The 21,788-nt window shown below is 39.4% G+C and overlaps 1 protein-coding gene across 9 annotated transcripts in view; it reads left to right on the top strand.

Annotated features, from left to right (window-relative positions):
- The window catches only part of agtpbp1 (ATP/GTP binding carboxypeptidase 1), a 360,842-nt gene that overhangs the window by 215,569 nt on the left and 123,485 nt on the right, over positions 1 to 21,788 (top strand). For all 9 annotated transcript variants that reach the window (XM_078568039.1, XM_078568065.1, XM_078568001.1 and 6 more), the window contains 5 exons: positions 769 to 1,556; positions 2,553 to 2,636; positions 2,744 to 2,830; positions 7,714 to 7,862; positions 19,565 to 19,652. In XM_078568039.1, coding sequence (XP_078424165.1) covers positions 769 to 1,556; positions 2,553 to 2,636; positions 2,744 to 2,830; positions 7,714 to 7,862; positions 19,565 to 19,652 — 1,196 coding nt within the window. The remainder of the gene's footprint in view (positions 1 to 768; positions 1,557 to 2,552; positions 2,637 to 2,743; positions 2,831 to 7,713; positions 7,863 to 19,564; positions 19,653 to 21,788) is intronic.

Below are 21,788 nucleotides of genomic sequence, written 5' to 3'. Positions count from 1 at the left end.
TTAATTTTGTTTCTGTTCCCACAGATGCTGCCTGACCCGCTGAGTATTTACAGCATTTTCTGTTCTTGTAACGCTTATTCAAAGTTTATACCTGTGGATATTGGGCAAAAAGAAACTGAACAGGGGAACCAGCCTGCTGAAATAAAAACAGAAAATGCTGGAAAAACTCCATAGCTCTGAAGAAGAGTCATATGGACTCGAAACATTAACTCTGTTTCTCTCTCCACAGATGCTGCCAGATCTGCTGAATTTTTCCAGGATTTTCTGTTTTAATTTCAGATTTCCAGCATTCGCAGTATTTTGCTTTTATCCAGCCTGCTGACCTCACTTCGAAATTCATATATGAACAATGACCAGTTGGACAAGATAGCGAAGGGCAGATAGAACCTGTGGAACTTTACTCCAGCAAGAGCTTGATACCTTCAAAAGAGGGAGGATGAGAAAATTAGCAAGAGTGGAAACAAAAGACCTGATTGTCCATCTGAGTTGAACTAAATGAATAAAAATACATTTTGAAAGACTTTGCTAGAGTTACCTACTCCAGCTAACTCTAAAGTCATTGAGGCTGATTTCCTATTCATGCTGGATATGAAAGAGGATCATAATTCTAGATATACAGCTCTTAACTTTTATACATGAAAGTAGTCTTGAGAGAACTCTTGCCTCAAACATGGGCATAGTATAGCCTATAACTTTATGTAGATAAATTTGTCCAACTTAGTACCACTACATTTATTTTTAGTTTATTTTCAACTTTCTTTGTTCTAGGCATTTAATCATTCTGAAAAAAACCATGCCAGTGTGTCAAGGTTTGATGTTCAGCGGCCAGGACCCATTATTGTGCCTACAGCAGGAGTAGAGCTATCGTCAAAAAGAAAAGTGATTAAAGCTACTGTTAAAGAAAGTGATACTCCAGAAAGCCAACAGATTCTACCTAATGTTTATCAAGGAGCTGCACAAGACCATAAACTACCGACATTTATAGATCTACAGAACAAAGAGCAGAGTAAAAATAGCGTAAACTCATGGTATTCTAAACAAAATGGGCATACTTCTACACAATGCTTGAACAATGAAATTGCAAAAGGCTTGGATGGTATGTCCTTGCACTGTAATAATGTTTCTGACGATGTTAAGTGTTGGAATTCAAGGTGTGTGAGTGGAATTGAGAATAAGCCCAGTTTTTTGACACTGGGGGAAGCATGCAGCAAAACTTGTCAACAGCTCTCTGGTTGTGGAAAGTCTTTATTTGTTTCACCATTTGTTCAGCCTCCATCTTGGCAACAGGTTGGTACCCAACTAGGTCAATTGTGCTGTTCTGGCATTGACACTGATGCTGAGGATGAGTCCTCTATAAGTTCTGAAGAGCCAGGAATTTCTGAGTTACCGGAGCCAGGGGTCTTGCAACCACTTCATGACTCTGACCTTTATGTTGAAATTGTTAAAAAGACTAAATCTGTTCCTGAATACAGTGAAGTAGCATATCCTGATTATTTTGGACATATTCCACCTCCATTCAAGGAACATCTCATAGAAAGACCCTACGGTGTACAAAGGTGAGTATGAAGGTGATATGTTAATGCAAAAAGAAAATTGAGAAATCTCAGTGAAAAATGAAGGCACGACCTGAATTGAGAAAATTGCAAAACAAGTTGAATAGCAAAGTTGTGGTCCAGTAATGCAAAGCTTGAATTTCATAAGCCTTTTGAGTGTAAAAAGAGAAGAATGAAAAGAAAGTAGTTTAACTGTTTAAGTAACCGCACGTAAAATGATACCTTGCTGGATTTTTTTGTGGGCTTATCTGATGTGTATTTTAGCATTAAACTGGAAGAGTAGAAAATATTTTAGATTCCTTATGAATACTTCATCTTAAAAGATGATTTATGGTATTATAATGCACTAAAATTTCTTAACAGTCCAACCAACAATAATTAGAATAAATATGCTATGTTACAATTTTACTCTATGTAGGAAGAAAAGCTTTTAGAGTGTTAGATTTGGTAAACTTATTTGTTGTCGTGCTCAGGTGTGTTGAGAGCAATACTGATTAAAAATCTTGCTTTATCATTTTTTAAAAAAAATCTTGAAACCAAGTTCTGCTTTGTTTGCAACTGGTATTTCTTTGCTAAGCCTCTTAATGTCATAGTGGGAGTGGCAAGATTTAAGAAAAATAAACATTTATATAAAATGTCATGGCATGAAATTGAAGAATCCACAAAGGAGATATTTATTCATTTTTATGTGTGTTTAGTGTTTTTAATAATTGTTATCAGCTGGTTGAATTATTTGTGTAAACTGTAGGTAAGGGTTCTAGTGTTTAAAAAGTAAAGATATGTTTTCACTCCAAATCAGTAAATGAGACCTGTGATTGTAGTTTTAAAAGATTTGGAAGATACTCTTTGTAATTTTTTCTTTTCTTAAATCTGTTTGTATTTTATTGTAAACTTGGAATAGCTAGTTTAATGTTAGCATTGTACTATCTTTTAAAAAACCAACTGTTATATCATTCTTCACTACATTTATATGCAATGGAACATTTTTTTCTACCACAGATCAAAAATATTCCAAGATATTGAGAGACTGATCCATGCAAATGACATTATTGACAAAATTGTGTATGATCTTGATTTTCTTAGGTGAGTTATATAAAAGTTGCCCATTTTTAGTTCCATAATCTAATGTTCATCTTTGATGTTGCCTAATGTGTGTACTCAATGCTTTTTTATATCCCTCTCTCATTTAGCTATCCAGCACCTGAAGATGGAGAAACACTGAGATTCAATTCACAATTTGAATCTGGAAATCTTCGAAAAGCAATTCAAATCAGAAAGTAAGGTTGAGAGGATGTGCATATTTTTCCAAAAAATTATCACTAGGATTGTTTCAGCTAATTCAGAAGTGTTGCATAATTTATTGTACCTTCCATTTTAAAATGATAGTTCATAAATTGGTCAGGAATAGAGATGGTCCAGTTTGTGGGTGCAAATAGCATCATTGGATTCCCAAAAGTCATTTGATAAGGTGCCACATAAAAAGGTTAATACACAAGATAAGGCATCGTGGAGTTGGAGGTAATATTTTAGCATGGATAGAGGATTGGTTTATGGACAGGAAGCAAAAAATAGGGATAAATGGAGCATTTTCACATTGCCAGGCTGTGACTAGTGGAGTGGTGCAAAGATCAGTACTGGGGACTCAGCTATTTACAATCCATATTAATGACTTCGACTAAGAGACAGAAAGTCATGTACCTAAGTTTGCTGATGATATAAAGCTAGGTGGGAATGCAAGTTGTGAGGAGGACACTGAGGCTAAAAGAGATATAGACAGCTTAAGTGACTGGGCAACAAGGTGACAGTTGGAGCATAATATGGGGAAGTATGATGTTATTCACTTTGGTTATGAGTAGAAAAACAGAATATTTTCTAAATAGTGTGAAACGTGTAAATGTTGATGTTCAAAGAGACTTGAGTTTACTATTAAAACAACATAAAAAGTTAGCATGTAGGTACAGCAAGCAATTTGGAAGGTAAATACACGTTGGCCTTTATTGCAAGGGATTGGAGTACAAGAATAAAGATGTCTTGCCACAATTGTACAATGCTTTGGTTAGATCACACTTGGAATACTATGTGCAGTTTTGGAATCCATATTTAAGGAAGGATATACTTGTATTGGAGACAGTACAGTGAAGGTTCACTAGATTGGCTCCTGGGATGAGAAAGTTGTTCTATGATGAGAGACTGAGTAAACTGGGCCTGTATTCTCTGGAGTTTAGAAGATTGTGAGGTGACTTCATTGAAACATACAAGATTCTGAAGGGGCAGAGGCACATCCTGTAAAGCATCAAGGCATTGATCCACCGCGAGAGCCATAGTTATACACAAGATAATGCATCGTGTATATGTGGAGGTCTTCCCCCTCCATAATGATGGCCTGGCAGCTGTGGCTACAGTTTTGTGCACTGAATTCAGAAGTAATAAGTTCACCAAGACTTTTAGAGGTTTTAAAAATTAAATTAAAATATTTATTAACAAAATAAAAGATTTCAAACATGTACATAAGACTACAATTACTTATTACTATAATAGCTCCTAAAATTCCTAATTAACCTGACCCCCCAGTTACACCCCCTTTAAGGCAATAGCCCAAAAAGATTTTAGATTTAAAATAGTACAGGCGAGTTAGCACAATACCCACTTGACAGTGGAATTCCAAATGGCTTTTCCCCAACTTCAGTTTTATTATATAGCAGACTTATGCACAAGGCTTCATTAAGGGTACTTCATACACTCCTGTTACATGGCCTTCTTTCCACATAGCCTTTTGTTCTCCTTTATATGTTTCTTTCTTTTTAATATGTAAATTCTATTGTTCTATATGTCTTTGAAGCTGATTGTTCTTCATAATATAAAAACTTTCATGTTGCCAATATTGTCAGTAACCTTTGGGAAAAATAAACACATTCCTTGGCCCTGCTTATCTGGCTAGTTGTAAACAGATTAAGATCCCTTAGAAATCCACAAATCCATTCATTTATCTAAAAATGTAAATTCCCTTCACACCTTACATGCTAAGTCAGCATCCTTGTTCACTCATTAGCATGTCAAGCATCTAGCTTATTTTGATGTTTTAAAGCTTGCATCTGCTTGTCTCCAAATGTAATTAAATCACACAGATCCAACTATACTTACCCCCATAAACCTACTTCATAATAAAGCAGAAAAACATTATGAAAATTATTATACCTTCATCACACAGCCACCATCCCATTCTTCCCAGCATCGCTTCTCGTTCTTGCTTATTGCCACCTGCTGCTTTCCACCATACAACTGCTGCCATTACCACATATGTCACATTGTTGCTACTGCAGTTTGGAGTTTTAGGCCCGGATTTTCGTAGGGAAACCCTGCGGATCTTTAAAAATAGTGGGTGGAACCCGGATGTGGAAGCTTTGCCTCCATTTCCAACAGATTCCATTTTCATTGGTAGGCGGAAGAGGCGTAGCCTGACTCGTGCAGTAAGGAAACCTAAACTCAGCAGGGCCATTTGAACTCAGTGCTAAGTTCAAAGAGACCCAATTTTCACTGTAGCAAAGGCTTTAGGCCACACTGTGGGAGTCACAAATTTTAAGAGTAGACATAAATGCCCTTGAAGGATGGATTAGGCCTGTAGAGCTGTCATGATATGAAGTTATTTAAATCCCCAGTCTTCTAAAAAAAAATTAACAAAACAGGTTGTCTGTGTCAGTGGAAGTTGAAAAATTCTTCTAGCAGTTTGGATAGCTATTTGTTGATATTTCCGCAATGTCATTATGAATGCTTGGCTGCTCCACAAGCTATATTTATCTCAGCACGGGAATTCTAAATTCATAATTTAATTGCCAGCTTAAAGAGGTTATTAAAGAATTAGCTGCCTTTTATCTGGAGTTATGAATAGAAGTTTGTTTTTAATAAGGGATTAAGCACTTGAGATTTAAAAGTTTTGAATGGGCTTTCATGAATGGGAGTGCTTTTTCTTAATATAGTGAAGGCAGTAATAGATAGTTAGACCTTGAATGTATTTCAACTCACTGTGGCTCCTGAGGTCTGTTCATGGTAGATACTAAATAAGTTGGCCTCCCCAAATTCATTATCTTGTACCTTGTAAGGACTCCATCCCATTCTCTCAGTTCCTTCGTCTCCGTCGCATCTGTTCTGATGATGCTACCTTCAAAAACAGTTCCTCTGACATGTCCTCCTTCTTCCTTAACCAAGGTTTTCCACCCACGGTCGTTGACAGGGCCCTCAACCGTGTCCGGCCCATCTCCCGCGCATCCGCCCTCGCGCCTTCTCCTCCCTCCCAGAAACATGATAGCGTCCCCCTTGTCCTCACTTATCACCCCACCAGCCTCCGCATTCAAAGGATCATTCTCCGCCATTTCCGCCAACTCCAGCATGATGCCACCACCAAACACATCTACCCTTCACCCCCCCGGTGGCATTCCGTAGGGATCGTTCCCTCCGTGACACCCTGGTCCACTCCTCCATCACCCCCTACTCCTCAGCCCCCACCTATGGCATCTCCCCATGCCCACGCAGAAGATGCAACACCTGCCCCTTCACTTCCTCTCTCCTCACCATCCAAGGGCCCAAACACTCCTTTCAAGTGAAGCAGCATTTCACTTGCATTTCCCCTAACTTAGTCTACTGCATTCGTTGCTCCCAATGCAGTCTCCTCTACATTGGAGACACCAAACGCAAACTGGGCGACCGCTTTGCAGAACACCTGCGGTCTGTCCGCAAGAAAGACCCAAACCTCCCTGTCGCTTGCCATTTTAACACTCCACCCTGCTCTCTTGCCCACATGTCTGTCCTTAGCTTGCTGCATTGTTCCAGTGAAGCCCAACGCAAACTGGAGGAACAGCACCTCATCTTCCGACTAGGCACTTTACAGCCTTCCAGACTGAATATTGAGTTCAACAACTTTAGATCATGAAGTCTCTCCTCTATCCCCACCCCATACCCGATCCCCCTTTTTCCAATAATTTATATAGATTTTTCTTTCCCCACCTATTTCCATTATTTTTAAATCTATACCTGTAATGCCCTGTCAGTCTTTCCACCCCACCCCCACTAGAGCTGTACCTTGAGTGTCCTGCCATCCATTCTTAATTAGCACATTCTCTTAGATAATATCACCACCTTTAACACGTCTTTGTTCCTTTGTCTGTGACATCTTTTGATTATTTGCTCCTATCACTGCTTGCTTGTCCCTACTACCACCTCCCCCCCCCCCCCCCCCCACCTTAAACCAGCTTATATTTCACCCCTCTCCTAACTTTACTCAGTTCTGCTGAAGGGTCATGAGGACTCAAAACGTCAACTCTTTTCTTCTCCGCCAATGTTGCCAGACCTGCTGAGTTTTTCCAGGTAATTCTGTTTTTGTTTTGGATTTCCAGCATCCGCAGTAGTTTTTTGTTTTTATCTTGTACCTTACTGGACTGAATTCCACTTTCTGCCAACTGACCTGTTCATTGATATCTTCATGAAGTCTACAGTTTTCTTCCTCACTATCAGCCATGCAGCCAATATTTGTATCATCGTAAACTTTTCAATCACACCTCCTTTTAAGTCTAAATCGTTAATATATATCACAAAAAAGCAAAGGGACCGAGTACTGAGCTGATGATCCACACTGATGATCCACACTGGAAACAGTCCTTCTAGTCACAAAAATACCCCTTGATGATTACCCTTTGCTTCCTGCCACTAAGCCAATTTTGGATCCAACTTGCCGCTTTCCCTTGGAACCCATGGACTTTTACTTTTCTGACCAGTCTGCCATGTGGGACCATTTCTAAAGCCTTGCTAAAATCCATGCAGACTTCCGTCTCATCAACCTTCTTTGTTAGTTCCTCGATGCGTCTGACTAACTTGATTGAATTCAATTTTCCCTTAACAAATTCATACTGATAGCTCTTTAAGCTCTGGAAATCCCTCCTCTCTGCCTCTACCTCACTTTTGCCCTTCAAAATTATTTTTAAAACCTTTCCTTTTAACCAAGCTTTTGGCCATCTGCCTTAATATCTCCTTAAGTGGCGCTGTGTCGTATTTTGTTTTTATAATGCCCTTTGAAGCCCCTTGGGACATTTTGCTATGTTAGAGGTGCTATATAAATACAAGTTGTCATGACTTAATCCATGCCTTTCTAAATTCCAATTCTTATTTCTAGGTTTGAATATGACCTCATCCTTAACTCGGATATAAACAGCAATCACCACCATCAGTGGTTTTACTTTGAAGTGAGTGGAATGCGAAATGCTGTTTCTTATCGATTCAACATCATCAATTGTGAAAAGTCCAATAGTCAATTTAACTATGGTAAGGCATTTTTTTTTTTGACTATTGATGGCTTATTATTTTATTACTCCTGTCTCCTTGATTATTAAGCAATAGCAGAGATGTAATATATTTGAACAATATCATTTTGTTTCAATACCCAGTCATACCACTTGTGGATATGGTGGCAAATATTAGAAGATTCAAATGTGACAAACAATGGCTCTTGTAGCATCCTGTGGTGATTACGAGATTGTTTAGCCTTTCAATGTCACCCACATTTCACACTTATTTTTCCAGTCCATATTTTAATAAGATCAATCTTTTTGAAATGGGATTGATGAACAATACCACTAATTGTTATGCAGACTAAGATCTCCCATTTATCTGACAAGAATTAAGTTTGACAATTTGCAACAGGAATTAGTCATAGGCTGTGGATTAGTGGCAACAAATGCTGCTTATGAAATATATATTGGAATCCAAAATAATGATTTAAATGTTGAAGTGATTGCATGAGATCTTTCAATTTGTATATTATGTCATGTTGGAAAGTTTTAAACAATTTAAGGAAAAATAGTAATGCCTGATTCTCTAGAACTTGTAAATGACACCAAGGGCAACATTCCCCCCCTGTTGGGGGAGGGAAAGTGCAGGAGTGGCCGCGGGCGGGCGGCCTTCCGATTGGGGGCGCGCTGCCATTTTGTGTGGGTGGGCCAATTAAGGCCCGCCCAGCGTGACGTCTGCCAGGAAGCGCTATGCACTTCCTGTGTGGACGGAGGGGCGGGGGACTCCCTCAGCTGGGAGTGCGCTCTTTCGCGCCTGCGCATAAAGGAGCAGACAGATCTCACTGAGGCGAAGTGCTGCCTCAGGGAGATCGTCTCCGATTTGAGACTTTAAATAAAGGTATTTGAAAAATTTCTCTGCCATGCCCCCTCATGTGACAATGTCACATGAGTTGGGACATGTCCATAACTTTTATTGAAACCTTTAATAAAAATTTAAATACCCGCATGAAACCTCACCCCACCCATGAATGAGGTTTCATGCTTTTTCCGAGGCCCACCTGGGCTCCCGGCCTGCCTGCCAACCTTAAGGTTGGACGGGCAGGTTCATCAATCAGGTTAATTACTTTTTTAATGGCCTAAATAGGCCGTTGATAGTTTGGCCATTAAATGCAGCCGATTCGACTGCGCGCCCGCCGAACTGAAAGTCTAAAAGATGTGGGGAGGCACGCCCGACGTATCCCCGCATCATTTTACACGTCGGCGAGCAGGCCCCACTCCCGCTTGCCAACCGAAAGATGATGCCCTAAGTAAGCCATTGAAAAATCTGGACAAAAGGCAGAGAACAGAAGTGAGAATTCAGTTGGTTGTAGTTGGAAGGAGGAGGGTGCTTTTGACTGAGATTCAAAGAACATCATCCATCATTATAGTGTGGGGAGCATTTCAGCCAAATTTTCTGCTGGTTAGGGAGGTCTATACCGGTGATCAGTGGAGGAAAGTCTGCACAACGGAAAGGAATATTCTCCAGAGCTGTGGCTAATTTATGGTTGAACCAGTTTAAAAGGGTTATCACAACGGTGTTTGCCTTATCAGCGCCCGTTTGTTTTAGGATTACTGTATTTTTCTGGGCTTTGATAATAAATATACTTAAGTAGTATCAAATCCGCATGTGTGCGAATGTGAAAATGCTCCTTTTCAATAGGGGATTGTACGTAATGTCAGAGACAACTGTACAGTGGGGCTAACGTCTGGAGTGCAATGCATAACTATGGCATAATATCTTGCACTGTGGACTTGTTTGATTTGTTTGACCATAGCTTGAAGGACATGAATTTCAAAGCAATTAATAAATTCGTTCTAAATATTTTTGTTCAGATGATGGCAGATAGTTCAGCATAGAGTCTAAACTAAATGCTTGGGGAGCATAGTTGCTAAACTGACATTCATTCATTAGATTTTTTTAATAGGGAAAAAAAAAATTATTACTGGAGGTGTTTGCAAGCAACTTCATGAGGTTTATAGCATAAGTATATGATCGAAGGCATACTGTCACTTACAGCTTCATCAAAGATGCAGCACTATATAAATAACGCAGAGCGGTTTTTGAAAACGCAAGAAATATACAGCAGCATATGGAGAAAAGAGGATTTTGCAACTCACTTGTGAAGTTGTAGAAGATTTATTGCAATTTTTTCTTCTTTATTCTTTCACGGGATTTGAGCTTCTCTGGCAAGGCCTGCATTTGTTGCCCATCCCTAATTACTCTTGGACTGAGTGGCTTGCTAGGCTATTTCAGTGGTCAGCTAACAGTCAGCACATTGCTGCTGGTCAGGAGTCACATGTAGGCCAGACAGGGTAAGGATGGCTGATTTCCTTCCTAAAGGAACATTAGTGAACCAGATGAGTTTTTATGACAATTGATCATAGTTGTCATGGTCATCATTACTAAGACTAGCTTTTATATTCCAGGTTTTATTAATTGAATTTAAATTCCACCAGTAGCCATGGTGGGATTTGAACCTGTCTCTCCAGAGCATTAGCATGGGCCTCTAGATTACTAGCCTAGTGACATTATCACTACACCACCATCTCCGCCTGAATTGCTAAAGGCAAAAATCAATGAATGAATGAAACGATTCACCTTCTGTGGCTGCAACATATAATGTATTTATTTTCATCTATTACAAAACTCAAAACACCTGCCTTATCTTTAGTGGAGATGCTGAGAGCTGGGAAGCAGTGAGTGCAGGAGGCTGTGTGCGCTCTGCACCCCTGTGAATGGAACATCAGCCGATACTGGAACCTGTTAAATCTATGATTCTGTTGGCCCTCCAACATTCCTCAGGAAACAGTGAGCAATGAACATCCAGTGCTGTGACTGCATTCCGAGGAGTCAAGAAGCGAAGCTCAGCAGCTGCCCCTAGACCTCTGGTTGCTCTCGGAACTCCATGCAGTTGCATGGACATGACAAAAACCCTGAAATCTATTTCCTAGAACAGTTCTCATCAAATATCTTTATCTGGATTTATAACCAAAAGACTCAGGAATAGGTTATATGAATTTGTAGTCTTCACACAAGTCTAGGCCTGGTAATTTAGCCAGCTCGTCTCCAAGCTGATTTAATGGATGAATTTAGGGTGTAGGAGGAGGAGGTATTCTGATTCAAAGAACCCACGCTCCTTAAAATGTGGCCATCTTTTATAAGCACATTTATAGAACCTCAGTAGGATTTCAGCTTATTGAAGTTGTCTTCCATTTGAGTTGCCTTGGCTAGAGTTTTATTTCCAGGACAAACACAATCCTACTCATCGTCTGTACTTGAAACATCAACAACTTCTGTAAAGTCGGTGTGTGTCTTCTGGTGAAGATCCATCTAGATAATTAAAATTTCTTTTTTTACTAATTACTGCCATTCTAGAAGATGTTTCTATCCATTCATCTACTTTTGAAGTTATGGTTAAAGGTGCAATATGAATCGGAATCACAAACTGATATTGGTTTCTGAAGAGCCTTTGCTTGATTGGCACTTTGCTTCAGCAAGATGTGTTAAGATCAAATCACCCTTAAGGTTATTTATTTTTCTAGCAAATATATAACACTATATAAGTAATTCAATTATTTACTACTTCAAACATATTAAGATTTTGATTGCTGATTTTTCTAGAAAGATCTTTTGATGCCCCTTCGTGAGACAAAAAGCCCTATGGGTCTGATGTGAGGAATAGTCAAAGTACAGTAATTTTCTGGAAACATTCAGCAGGTTAGTCAGCATCTGGGGAAGAACAGATAAGTTAACATTTTAGGTGTAACCCTTTGTCAGTACTGGAGCAACTTACAGACAAAAATAAAAAGGAACTGGTGCACATGCATGTGCACACATTCTCATGTGGCAGATATAGAAGAAAAGTGGAGTAGGTTCTAGCAGTCCATGAGCCAAGCAGAGGACAAATGCTGGTGGTGTGGGATGATTTTGTCAGCTCTTTGCATAAGAGAGACGAGTTAATTGCTGGGGCACACACTCTGTTGGAATACTGCTGTCTGCACTCTACTTTTTCTTTTGTTTTTAACCCTGCTTTATTCACCTTCCTGGTTCTTGAACTGGTTGAATTTTCCAGTTTTGCATGCTTCCATTTCTATTTGCCTTTCCTCACCCTGCACCTCTCAGCTATTCAAAATTTCCTGTGTATTGTAAATGTCTTTAATTTCTCCCATTGTGACTCATGTTAATACAATTAAAGCCATTTATATACTTTAGATTTGTAGTGGTTAGGAAAAAAGGACAAGAAAAAAATAAAAACATGAATATACTCAAATAGGGAAGAACTAATTTCGGTGAGTTGAACAGGGATTTGGCCTAGGTGGATTACAATCGGAGATTGGCAGGTAAAACAGTAAATGAGCAATGGGAGGCTTTCAGAGGAACTAATTTGTCTACAGGAAATAGACACATTCCCACAAGGGAAAGGAAAGGCATCCAAAGCTAGAGCTCCCTGGATGACTAAAGATGTAGAGATTAAAATGAAACAAAAAAAGGGAAGTTTTAAATGTCAGAGTCATAATAAAGGAGAGTACCAAGCTGAATACAGAAAGTATGGAAATGAGCTGGAAAAGGAAATGAGGGGCAAAGAGAGTTTGAGAATAAATTAGCGAGTAACATAAAGGAGAAGCCAAGAGTCTTCTATTAACACATAAACAGTAAAAAAGTAATCAAAGTAAGGGTGGGGTGATTTAAGGACCAAAAGGATGGTGGTCTTGTTGATACAGAAAGCATGGCTGTGGTTATGATAAATACATTGCATTTGTCTTCACTAAAAAAGGATGCTGCCAGTGTAACAATAAAGAACGAGGTAGTAAGAAATGGGATAAGATAAAAATAGATAAAAAAGAAGGTACTGGAAAGGTTGGCAGCGCATAAAGTAGAAAAAAATCACCCTGTTCCAATGGGATGCATCTTAAGTTGCTGAGGGAAACGAGTGGAAGCTGCACAGGGTTAGGCCACAATTTACCAGTCATCCTTAGATGGTGAGAGGTCTGGAAGATTGCAAATGTTACACCATTGCAAAAAAGGGGAGAGGAATAAACTTGGCAACTACAGGCCAGTCATCCTAATGTCAGTGATGGGGAGGATCTTTTAGAGACAATAATCAAGACAAAATTAAGTGTCACTTGGGAAACATTTGGGCCAGTAAATGAAAGCCAGCATGGATTTGTTAAAGGTAAATAGTGTTTGACTAATGAGTCGTATTCTTTGATAAAGTAACAGAGTGCATGAGGGTGGTCTGGTTGATGTTGTGTTTACGGACTTTCCAAAGGTGTTAGTGAAATTTAAGCCCATGATATTAAATGGATATGGCTGCTTGGGTATGAAGTAGGCCAAGGGACAAAAAGCAGGGAGTAGTGGTGAACGTTTTCTTTGCAGATTGAAGGGTCAGTATTAGAACAACTGCTCTTTTTGATTTGTATTAATGACCTGGCTTTGGCAACAAAAGACATTCTTTCAGTTTCCAGATGACATGAAACTCAGAAATATAGTAAACAATGAGGCAGATAGTAACAGACTTCAGGAGGACTAGATAGACAGGTGAAATTGGCAGATGCATGACACAGCACTTTAATGTAGTAAAATGATTCATTTTGGAAGGAAGAATGAGGAGAATTAATATAAACTACATGGTATAATTTTAAAGGGTGGAAGAACAGAGACACTTGGGTATATGTAGACAAATCTTTGAAGGTGGTAGGACAAGTTGAGAAGGCTGTTAAGAGGGCATATGGGACCCTTGGTTTTGCATAAAAAAAGGCTTAAAGTAAAAAAAAAACAAGGAAGGTATGCTAAGTCTTTATAAGACGCTGGTTAGGTCTTAGCAGGTGTATTGTGTCTAATTCTGGGTCCGTGTAGGAGAAGGTACAGAGGAGATTTTACTAGAATGCTACCAGAAATATGTGTCTTAAGTTCTGTGGAGATGGGATTGTTCTCCTAGGAGCGGAAAAGGTTAATGTGAGATTTGGTGGAGGTGTTCAAAATCATTTGTTTTGAATGGTGAAGTAAGGATAAACTTTCCAGTGGCAGAATTGTCAGTAAGCAGAAGACACAGATTTAAGATAATTGGCAAAAGAGTCAAAAGCGACATGAAGAAAAACCATAAGACCATAAGACAAAGGAGCAGAAATTAGGCCAATTGGCCCATCGAGTCTGCTCCGCCATTCAATCATGGCTGATAAGTTTCTCAACCCCATTCTCCCGCCTTCTCCCCGTAACCTTTGATCCCCTTACCAATCAAGAACCTATCTATCTCAGTCTTAAATACACTCAATGACCTGGCCTCCACAGCCTTCTGTGGCAATTAATTCCATAGATTCACCACTCTCTGGCTAAAGAGGTTTCTCCTCATCTCTGTTCTAAAAGGTCTTCCCTTTACTCTGAGGCTGTGCCCTCGGGTCCTAGTCTCTCCTACTAATGGAAACATCTTCCCCACGTCCACTCTATCCAGGCCTTTCAGTATTCTGTAAGTTTCAATCAGATCCCCCCTCATCCTTCTAAACTCCATCGAGTATAGACCCAGAGTCCTCAAACGTTCCTCATATTTTAAGCCTTTCATTCCTGGGATTATTCTTGTGAACCTCCTCTGGACCCTCTCCAGGGGCAGCACATCCTTCCTGAGATATGCGGCCCAAAATTGCTCACAATATCCTAAATGTGGTCTGACCAGAGCCTTATAAAGCCTCAGCAGCACATCCCTGCTTTTATATTCTAGTCCTCTCGAAATAAATGCTAACATTGCATTTGCCTTCCTAACTACCGATTCAACCTGCAAGTTAACCTTAAGAGAATCCTGGACTAGGACTCCCAGGTCCCTTTGCACTCCAGGTTTCTGAATTCTCTCCGCATTTAGAAAATAGTCCATGCCTCTATTCTTCCTACCAAAGTGCATGACCTCACACTTCCCCACGTTGTATTCCATCTGCCACTTCTTTGCCCATTCTCTTAACCTGTCCAAATCCTTCTGCAGCCTCCCCGCCTCCTCAATACTACCTGTCCCTCCGCCTATCTTTGTAACATTTGCAAACTTAGCCAAGATGCCCTCAGTTCCTTCATCTAGATCATTAATGTATAAAATGAGAAGTTGTGGTCCCAACACTGACCCCTGCGGAACTCCACTAGTCATCGGCCGCCATCCTGAGAAGGACCCCCTTATCCCCACTCTCTGCCTCCTGCCAGACAGCCAATCTTCTATCCATGCTAGTACCTTGCCTCTAACACCATGGGCTCTTATCTTTCTGAGCAGCCTCCTGTGCGGCACCTTGTCAAAGGCCTTCTGGAAGTCCAAGTAGATAACATCCATTGGTTCTCCTTTGTCTAACCTACTCGTTACCTCCTCAAAGAATTCTAACAGGTTTGTCAGGCATGACCTTCCCTTGATGAAACCATGCTGACTTTGCCTGATTTTACCATGCACTTCCAAGTATTCTGAAATCTCATCCTTATTAATGGACTCTAAAATCTTATCAATGATTGAGGTCAGGCTAATCGGCCAGTAATTTCCCATCTTTTGTCTCACTCCCTTCTTAAACAGGGGGGTTACATTAGCCATTTTCTAGTCCTCTGTGACCCTCCCTGACTCTAGTGATTCCTGAAAGATCACCACTAACGCCTTCACTATCTCTTTAGCTATCTCCTTCAGAACTCTGGGGTGTAATCCATCTGGTCCAGGTGATTTATCCACCTTTAGACCTTTCAGTTTTCCAAGCACCTTTTTCCTGGTAATAGCCACCATACTCATCTCTGCTCCATGACTCTCTTGAACTTTGGGGATGTTACTCGTGTCTTCCACCGTGAAGAATGACGCAAAGTACCTATTCAGTTCCTCCGCCATTTCTTTGTTCCTCACTACTACTTCTCCGGCGTCATTTTCCAGCGGCCCAATGTTCACTTTTGCCTCTCTCTTACCCTTTATATATCTAAAAAAACTCTTGCAATCTTCTTTTATATTACTGGCTAGTTTACCCTCATATTTAATCTTCTCCCTCCTTATTTCTTTTTTAGTTGTCCTCTGTTGGTCTTTGTAGGCTTCCCAATCCCCTGGTTTCCCACTGCTCTTCGCCGAAACAAATTGCTTTACACAGCGTCTCGTTATGATATGTAATGTACTGTTGGAGATGGTCGTGGCAGGAGATGTAATAGTAATAGTTCCAAAAGGAAATTGGACGAATACTGAAATGGAAAATTTGCAAGGCTATTTGGAAAGAGCAGGCGAGTGCATCTAATTAGATTTGAAGCACCCAGCAAAGACACAACATTATCCACTGTGTATGTCTGTGCTGTATCCTTCTATGGTTTATCTATTTCCTGTTTTTCACTCACACATTTTACTGACCATCCTACAACCTTTTTAATTTTTGTGTTTCCCACCCCATTGCCTTGCTTTTTTTCTGTTTAATGTGTTTCCAATTTCTTTTACTTCTGACAAGAGTTACACTTGAAACATTAACTCATTGTCTCCACAGAAACTGTCAGACTTGCTAAGTGTTTCCAATTATTTTTTGTTTCAGATTTCCAGCATCTATGGATATTTTGCTTTGTAGTTATGAGTTTAACTATGACCTAGGTGAACTGATATAAAACGTTGCATAAGTACCAAAAGGTAAACACATACTATTCAAGTATATGAGATTTCTCCATGCAATGAGTTGGATGAGCAGTGTTATTCCCTTGTTAAAATAAACTTTGAAATGTGATTATCCTGATTTGGTTAATTGAAGGTGTTTATCACATCAGTATCACTGTTAATCATTCAGGTAGAACAAATAAACAACATTTTATCAGTGGGATTACCAGACAGTGAGCCATTTTCAAATATTGTACCATTTTTTGGAAAGCGAATCCCCAAAGGCCATGAAGGTAGAGTATTTCAATCTGTTTAAAATATTCAGCAAGCTTACCTCATGTCACACAAGTGGTGTTATCTAGCCCCATGGTGGTGCTTCAATCTACATAGAACTATAGGGAAGGGACTAAACAACCTTCAAATGGACAGTCATAGATTCTGACGGATGAGAAAATTATAATGTACCCTTATAATGGCGATTTGTTCATCTAATACTGTAGGTCAGACAGCTTTCTGAACGCTATTACTAAATATCTAAAATACCAGATTGGGGATATTCAATCTTTCTGATTCTCCATGTGATCCTTTGCAAGCTCCTGACGTATGTGATAATGGCAATGAGTTAAAATAGTTTGTTTATTACTTCTTACCATGGTGGGGGTGGGAGGCAACATTTTCTGCCCCTACACAGCAAATGTATCTACACAATGCAGCATGAGGAAAGAATCCTGACATTTGCATTTCTGCCTTAAAACTTCAGCTCTTTCCAACACCTAAGCTGACAGTTTAAATTAGCCAAATTTTGTCCTCCTGTTTAAGTGGTTTGATGTTTTTTATTTAATCGATGGGAGTAGTATTGGAAATTATAATGATAAAATATGATGAACTACCCCATTGCACAAGAGTTCTTGTGCTGCTGGCAGCTATGTTGCTTCTAGAGAGCAGCAGGCCGGGAGCCCAGGCAGGCCTCGGAAAAAGCATCAAACCTCATCCACGGGTGGGATGAGGTTTCATGAGGGTATTTAAATTTTTATTAAAGGTTTCAATAAAAGTTATGGACATGTCCCAACTCATGTGACCGTGTCACATGAGGGGATGTGGCAGGGAAATTTTTAAAATACCTTTATTTAAAGTTTTAATTCCGAGATTATCTCCCTGAGGCAGCACTTTGCCTCAGGGAGATCTCTGCACTCCTTTGCGCGCATGCACAAAAGAGTGCACTCCCAGCTGAGGGAATCCCCCCCACCTGCACAGGTTGCGCATAGCGCTTCCTGGCGGACATCACTCTAGGTGGGCCTTAATTGGTTCCCCCACCCCGACCAGGAGCGCTGATCGGAAGTCTGCCCGCTCACGGCCGCTCCCGCACTTTCCCCACCGATGGGGGGAACATGTTGCCCTCTGCCTTTCTCTCCACAGACCTGCTGAGTTTTTCCAGCAATTTTTGTTTTTGTTTCAGATTTCCAGCATCCGCAGTATTTTGCTTTTATTTGGGGGCCTTCTGGGCAAACAGACTATTTCTCATTGTATCTGCCTTATGTTAGTATTCTAATGTTTAAAGAAGTGATTATTTTAATAATGGCCTATTGTTAAATTGACTACTTTTAAAAAAAATGTTGCTAAATTTCTGATAGAAGACTAAAATTCTGATTGTTCATGTATCTAAACCTGCATTGTTATTAATATTCATTCTGTTTGTTAAACTGCAAAATATTCAATTCTGTTGCTTTCACAAATTGCTTTAAAATTATGTCAAGATCTGATGTAATATCTGGAAAAACACCTATAATTTCATAAAAGCTAAGTGATTTTGAAAATTAAGAATACAGTTTGCTTCCGTTTATTCTGTTCATGGCTGTTTTAAATTGGCTAGGTGTGCTGATAGCAACTGTTGGCCAGGAATATCTCTGACAGTTTTAAGCAATATTAGATTCTTAGGAGATCTTAAACAATTTTCCCCTTTGTTCCAGTTGTCAGATGCTGGACACTTACATTTTTATTTGTATTTAAATAGGCAATGGTGTCAAATACTGTAGAAGTAGTATTTACTGATTTGTCTTAATGTTGTTTGCAATCCTTTGCCTGAGTGATTTTGTTCATTTTAAAGATCACCTAAGTAATTGCTTTGGATCAGAATCTGTCAGAATATAATCAGTTTGCCTGTTTAGGTCCTTTTTAAGTTTCAAATCCCAGTTAAATAATGGAGCTACTGTTGTGCCAGGAATCTCAACAATACCAAAGTACTATAAACATGTCAGGTTTTGTAAGGCTGCGAAGTTCTAGTATTTTTTAAAATCCTTGTTGTCTTCAAGTAGTAGCCTGAAACTGTTGATATCCACAGGATCACATGAAACAAACTCAAGGACATGAGCTGTCAAATAAGGTCGGATACCCCATTTCCTGATCCACACCCACCACCCGGCTCTAATCCTCATCAAATTTCTACTGGATCTCCCTTGACTTTATTCACCTGCATTGACCTATTGTATTTAAAAACTACAATGATGGCCCTTACATTTGACATACAGCTTTAAGCAGGCAGAGTTCATATATGCCATGAGCTTTCATCATGGCAAAATCAATCTAGTCCCACTGCCATTAAAAAGAAAGCAGACTTGAGTCTGCTATTAGCACCATTATGTTGGTACCAGATATAGTCCTGTCCTACACCATCGCAATGTAATGAGCCCCAATATATAATGGTATAAATCAGCCAAATAATGTGTACTTAATTGTCAGTGAATCTGCAAGATCAGCCCCTTAATCAGTCTTAAATGTTTCTCCACCACTGGCAGTTGTCTACACTCACTATGCTTTTTTTTAAACACACAGTGACTATCTGCAATCACCTATGCTGCACATGATATGTGTGTATGCATTTGTACATTAAAAAAACTTTTAATATATTTGTTAGTATCATGGAAACTGCTTTCCATGAATTTGATTGAGATTCCAGGTTACAGCCCTGTCTCTCAGTACAACTAAATATAATTAAGGCTTTAATGACATGGTGAATTAATAGAAAGTAAAGGATAAATCTCATACTGTTGAAGCTGTGAAATGTACCTGACGGATATGCAATTTGCACTTTATCACATGGACGTTAGAATTTTAAACACTTATTTTCTTTTTGAAGGTATGCATCCCATAATGTATTCTGTCCAGGAAGCCATGCTTGGAAGGCCACGGTGGATTCGAACTGGGACAGATATCTGTTATTACAAGTAGGTACTCTGTATTTATTGATAGACTAATAATATTATTTATTGTGTATTTTTTTCTAGTTTTCTTATTGCACTGTGCCACAAAACATTATGTAAATACAGTTTCTGAGTTTTATCATTGCCACAACCTTAAAAGTGTTGGCTTTGAAAGAAATTGGCCTTTTGCCAGACTTCAACCTCACTTTGTTTTCCTAACTTACAAGAAACAATTATTTTACCTATGTTAATTCTATTGTTGCAGAGCACTTCTTTGTTATGTAGTCATTGATGCAGTTTCACTGTCCAGTCTTTGGAATCTTGATGTTTTCACTTATGGTCAATCCCAAATTTTCCCCATATTTGTCAGAAACTGCAGCTTTCTCTTAATACCAATAAGAAAGAGGAAACATTCCTCTTTGTCTTAGGGGTTCTGGGGATGTTTCCCATGAGGGGATATTATATCTTGCATCTTACTACCCTTCAGGAAGGAAAGGAAAGTTTTCTCCTCCCAAAAAGCCCTGGATAGAAACTAGGTCAGACTTCAATGACTCAAAATTGTAACTTACTGTACAGACAGAACGAATGATTTGGTTCACATTAAGTAATTAAGGAGGCACAAGAATTAAGTTATGTACTATAGAACAGGCAGTTGGGCATAGGCAGTTGGGCATAGCCATTGCAGTGATAGATGGGATTGTTCTTCTGCTAGGGTCCTTCCTGTAGTAACTGAAGTTCACAGTTTTGAGTTCCTCTTTAAATCTGCCATTGTTGCTTTTCTTGATAGCATTCATGACTGCTTTTATCTTCAAAATCCAATAGCAGTTGCCAAGTTTGTATTATTGTGAAAGGAAAATTGATTAGATGTCTCTTGATATAGAGGGAATCTATGCCAGCGATACATATTCAAGGGTTACATTTATAATATTGGATCCTGAGAATCCAGCTTCGGTGATCCAGCTGCTTGCAGCTGGGGGACTCCATCTCTGGGCACAATCTACATCCCACAGCAATTCAAAAGGTCAATCTCTGCAATTCAGTCTTCCATTGATTTCAGTTAGTTGCACAAATACCTGCAGGCTTAACTGCCCTCTCATGTCCCATTCATTGATGGCAATGCTAACTTAGACATATTATTTATTCATTAGGAAGATGGTTATATTCCAATGTGTACACTTGCAACAATGAGAGTTATTTTAATTCTGACATTCAGGGCAGACCTGAAATTCAGAAAATGCTAAAAACCTCTCAGCAGATCAGGCAACATATGGTTAGAGGGAAACAGAGTTAACATTTCGGCTCGATGGCCTTTCACTTAAAAGAATCTGTCTCCCTCGTTTGATTCAAAATCATTTTGATTATAGTTATGATGTTCAGTATAAATTGGTTCTTTTCTTCCAAAGTTGTCGTATGAAGAACTTTCATTGCCGATCTATAGCTCACCCTCGATTTTTCAGAATTTTGTGAAGTTGCTGCATTGGCGTGTTAAGTATTCATTAACCTTGTCGCAGAAGTTAGGGCTAGTACTTAATAGTGTAAGTACCTTTAGAGCGGATGCAGGAATAACAGACCAATAGGCCTCCCTCTGCGCTGCAACAATTCTGTGATTCTGTAGTGCGATTTACATTCCTGCAATGTAAATGGACCTCTGCAGCTCAGAAAGGGATCTGTCTAACCACAGAGTCTCAATTCTACAGGTAGTAAATTGTCGTTAAAGATATTTAAAATTTAAACTGTTATTTTTCTTCTTTTGTCCCTTTGTTCTCTCTCTTATCCAATCTTTCTTCACCTCTTTTTATTTATCAACCTGAATCAGATTTGACATTCAGCTCAACTATCCTTATTCCCCCGCCTCTGTCGTTCTTCTGCTTTGTTCTCGATTCTTAAGTCTCGTTGGTTAAGGAGATAGATTGTTGATCCTGGCATTACCTGGGATCCTAGATGCCCTGCTTGCATTCTGGCAACTTACCAGACAAAACATTTTTGAACTGAAGAATGAGAAGATGAAGTTTGTCTTAATGGGGCATGCTGTGAGATGCCACGCTGCAAGTTGGGTTTATAAATCAGGTTTTTACAAAATAGTTATTATATTGCAAATCCAAATGTATACATAGACTACAACCTCGTAATACAGTGACAGTGAAAGGAGGAATAGCACTT

Source organism: Cetorhinus maximus, chromosome 2, assembly GCF_964194155.1.
Source record: "Cetorhinus maximus chromosome 2, sCetMax3.hap1.1, whole genome shotgun sequence".
NCBI lineage: Eukaryota > Metazoa > Chordata > Chondrichthyes > Lamniformes > Cetorhinidae > Cetorhinus > Cetorhinus maximus.
Note: the sequence above shows the minus strand (reverse complement) of the source record. Positions and strands in the feature narration are given on the sequence as shown.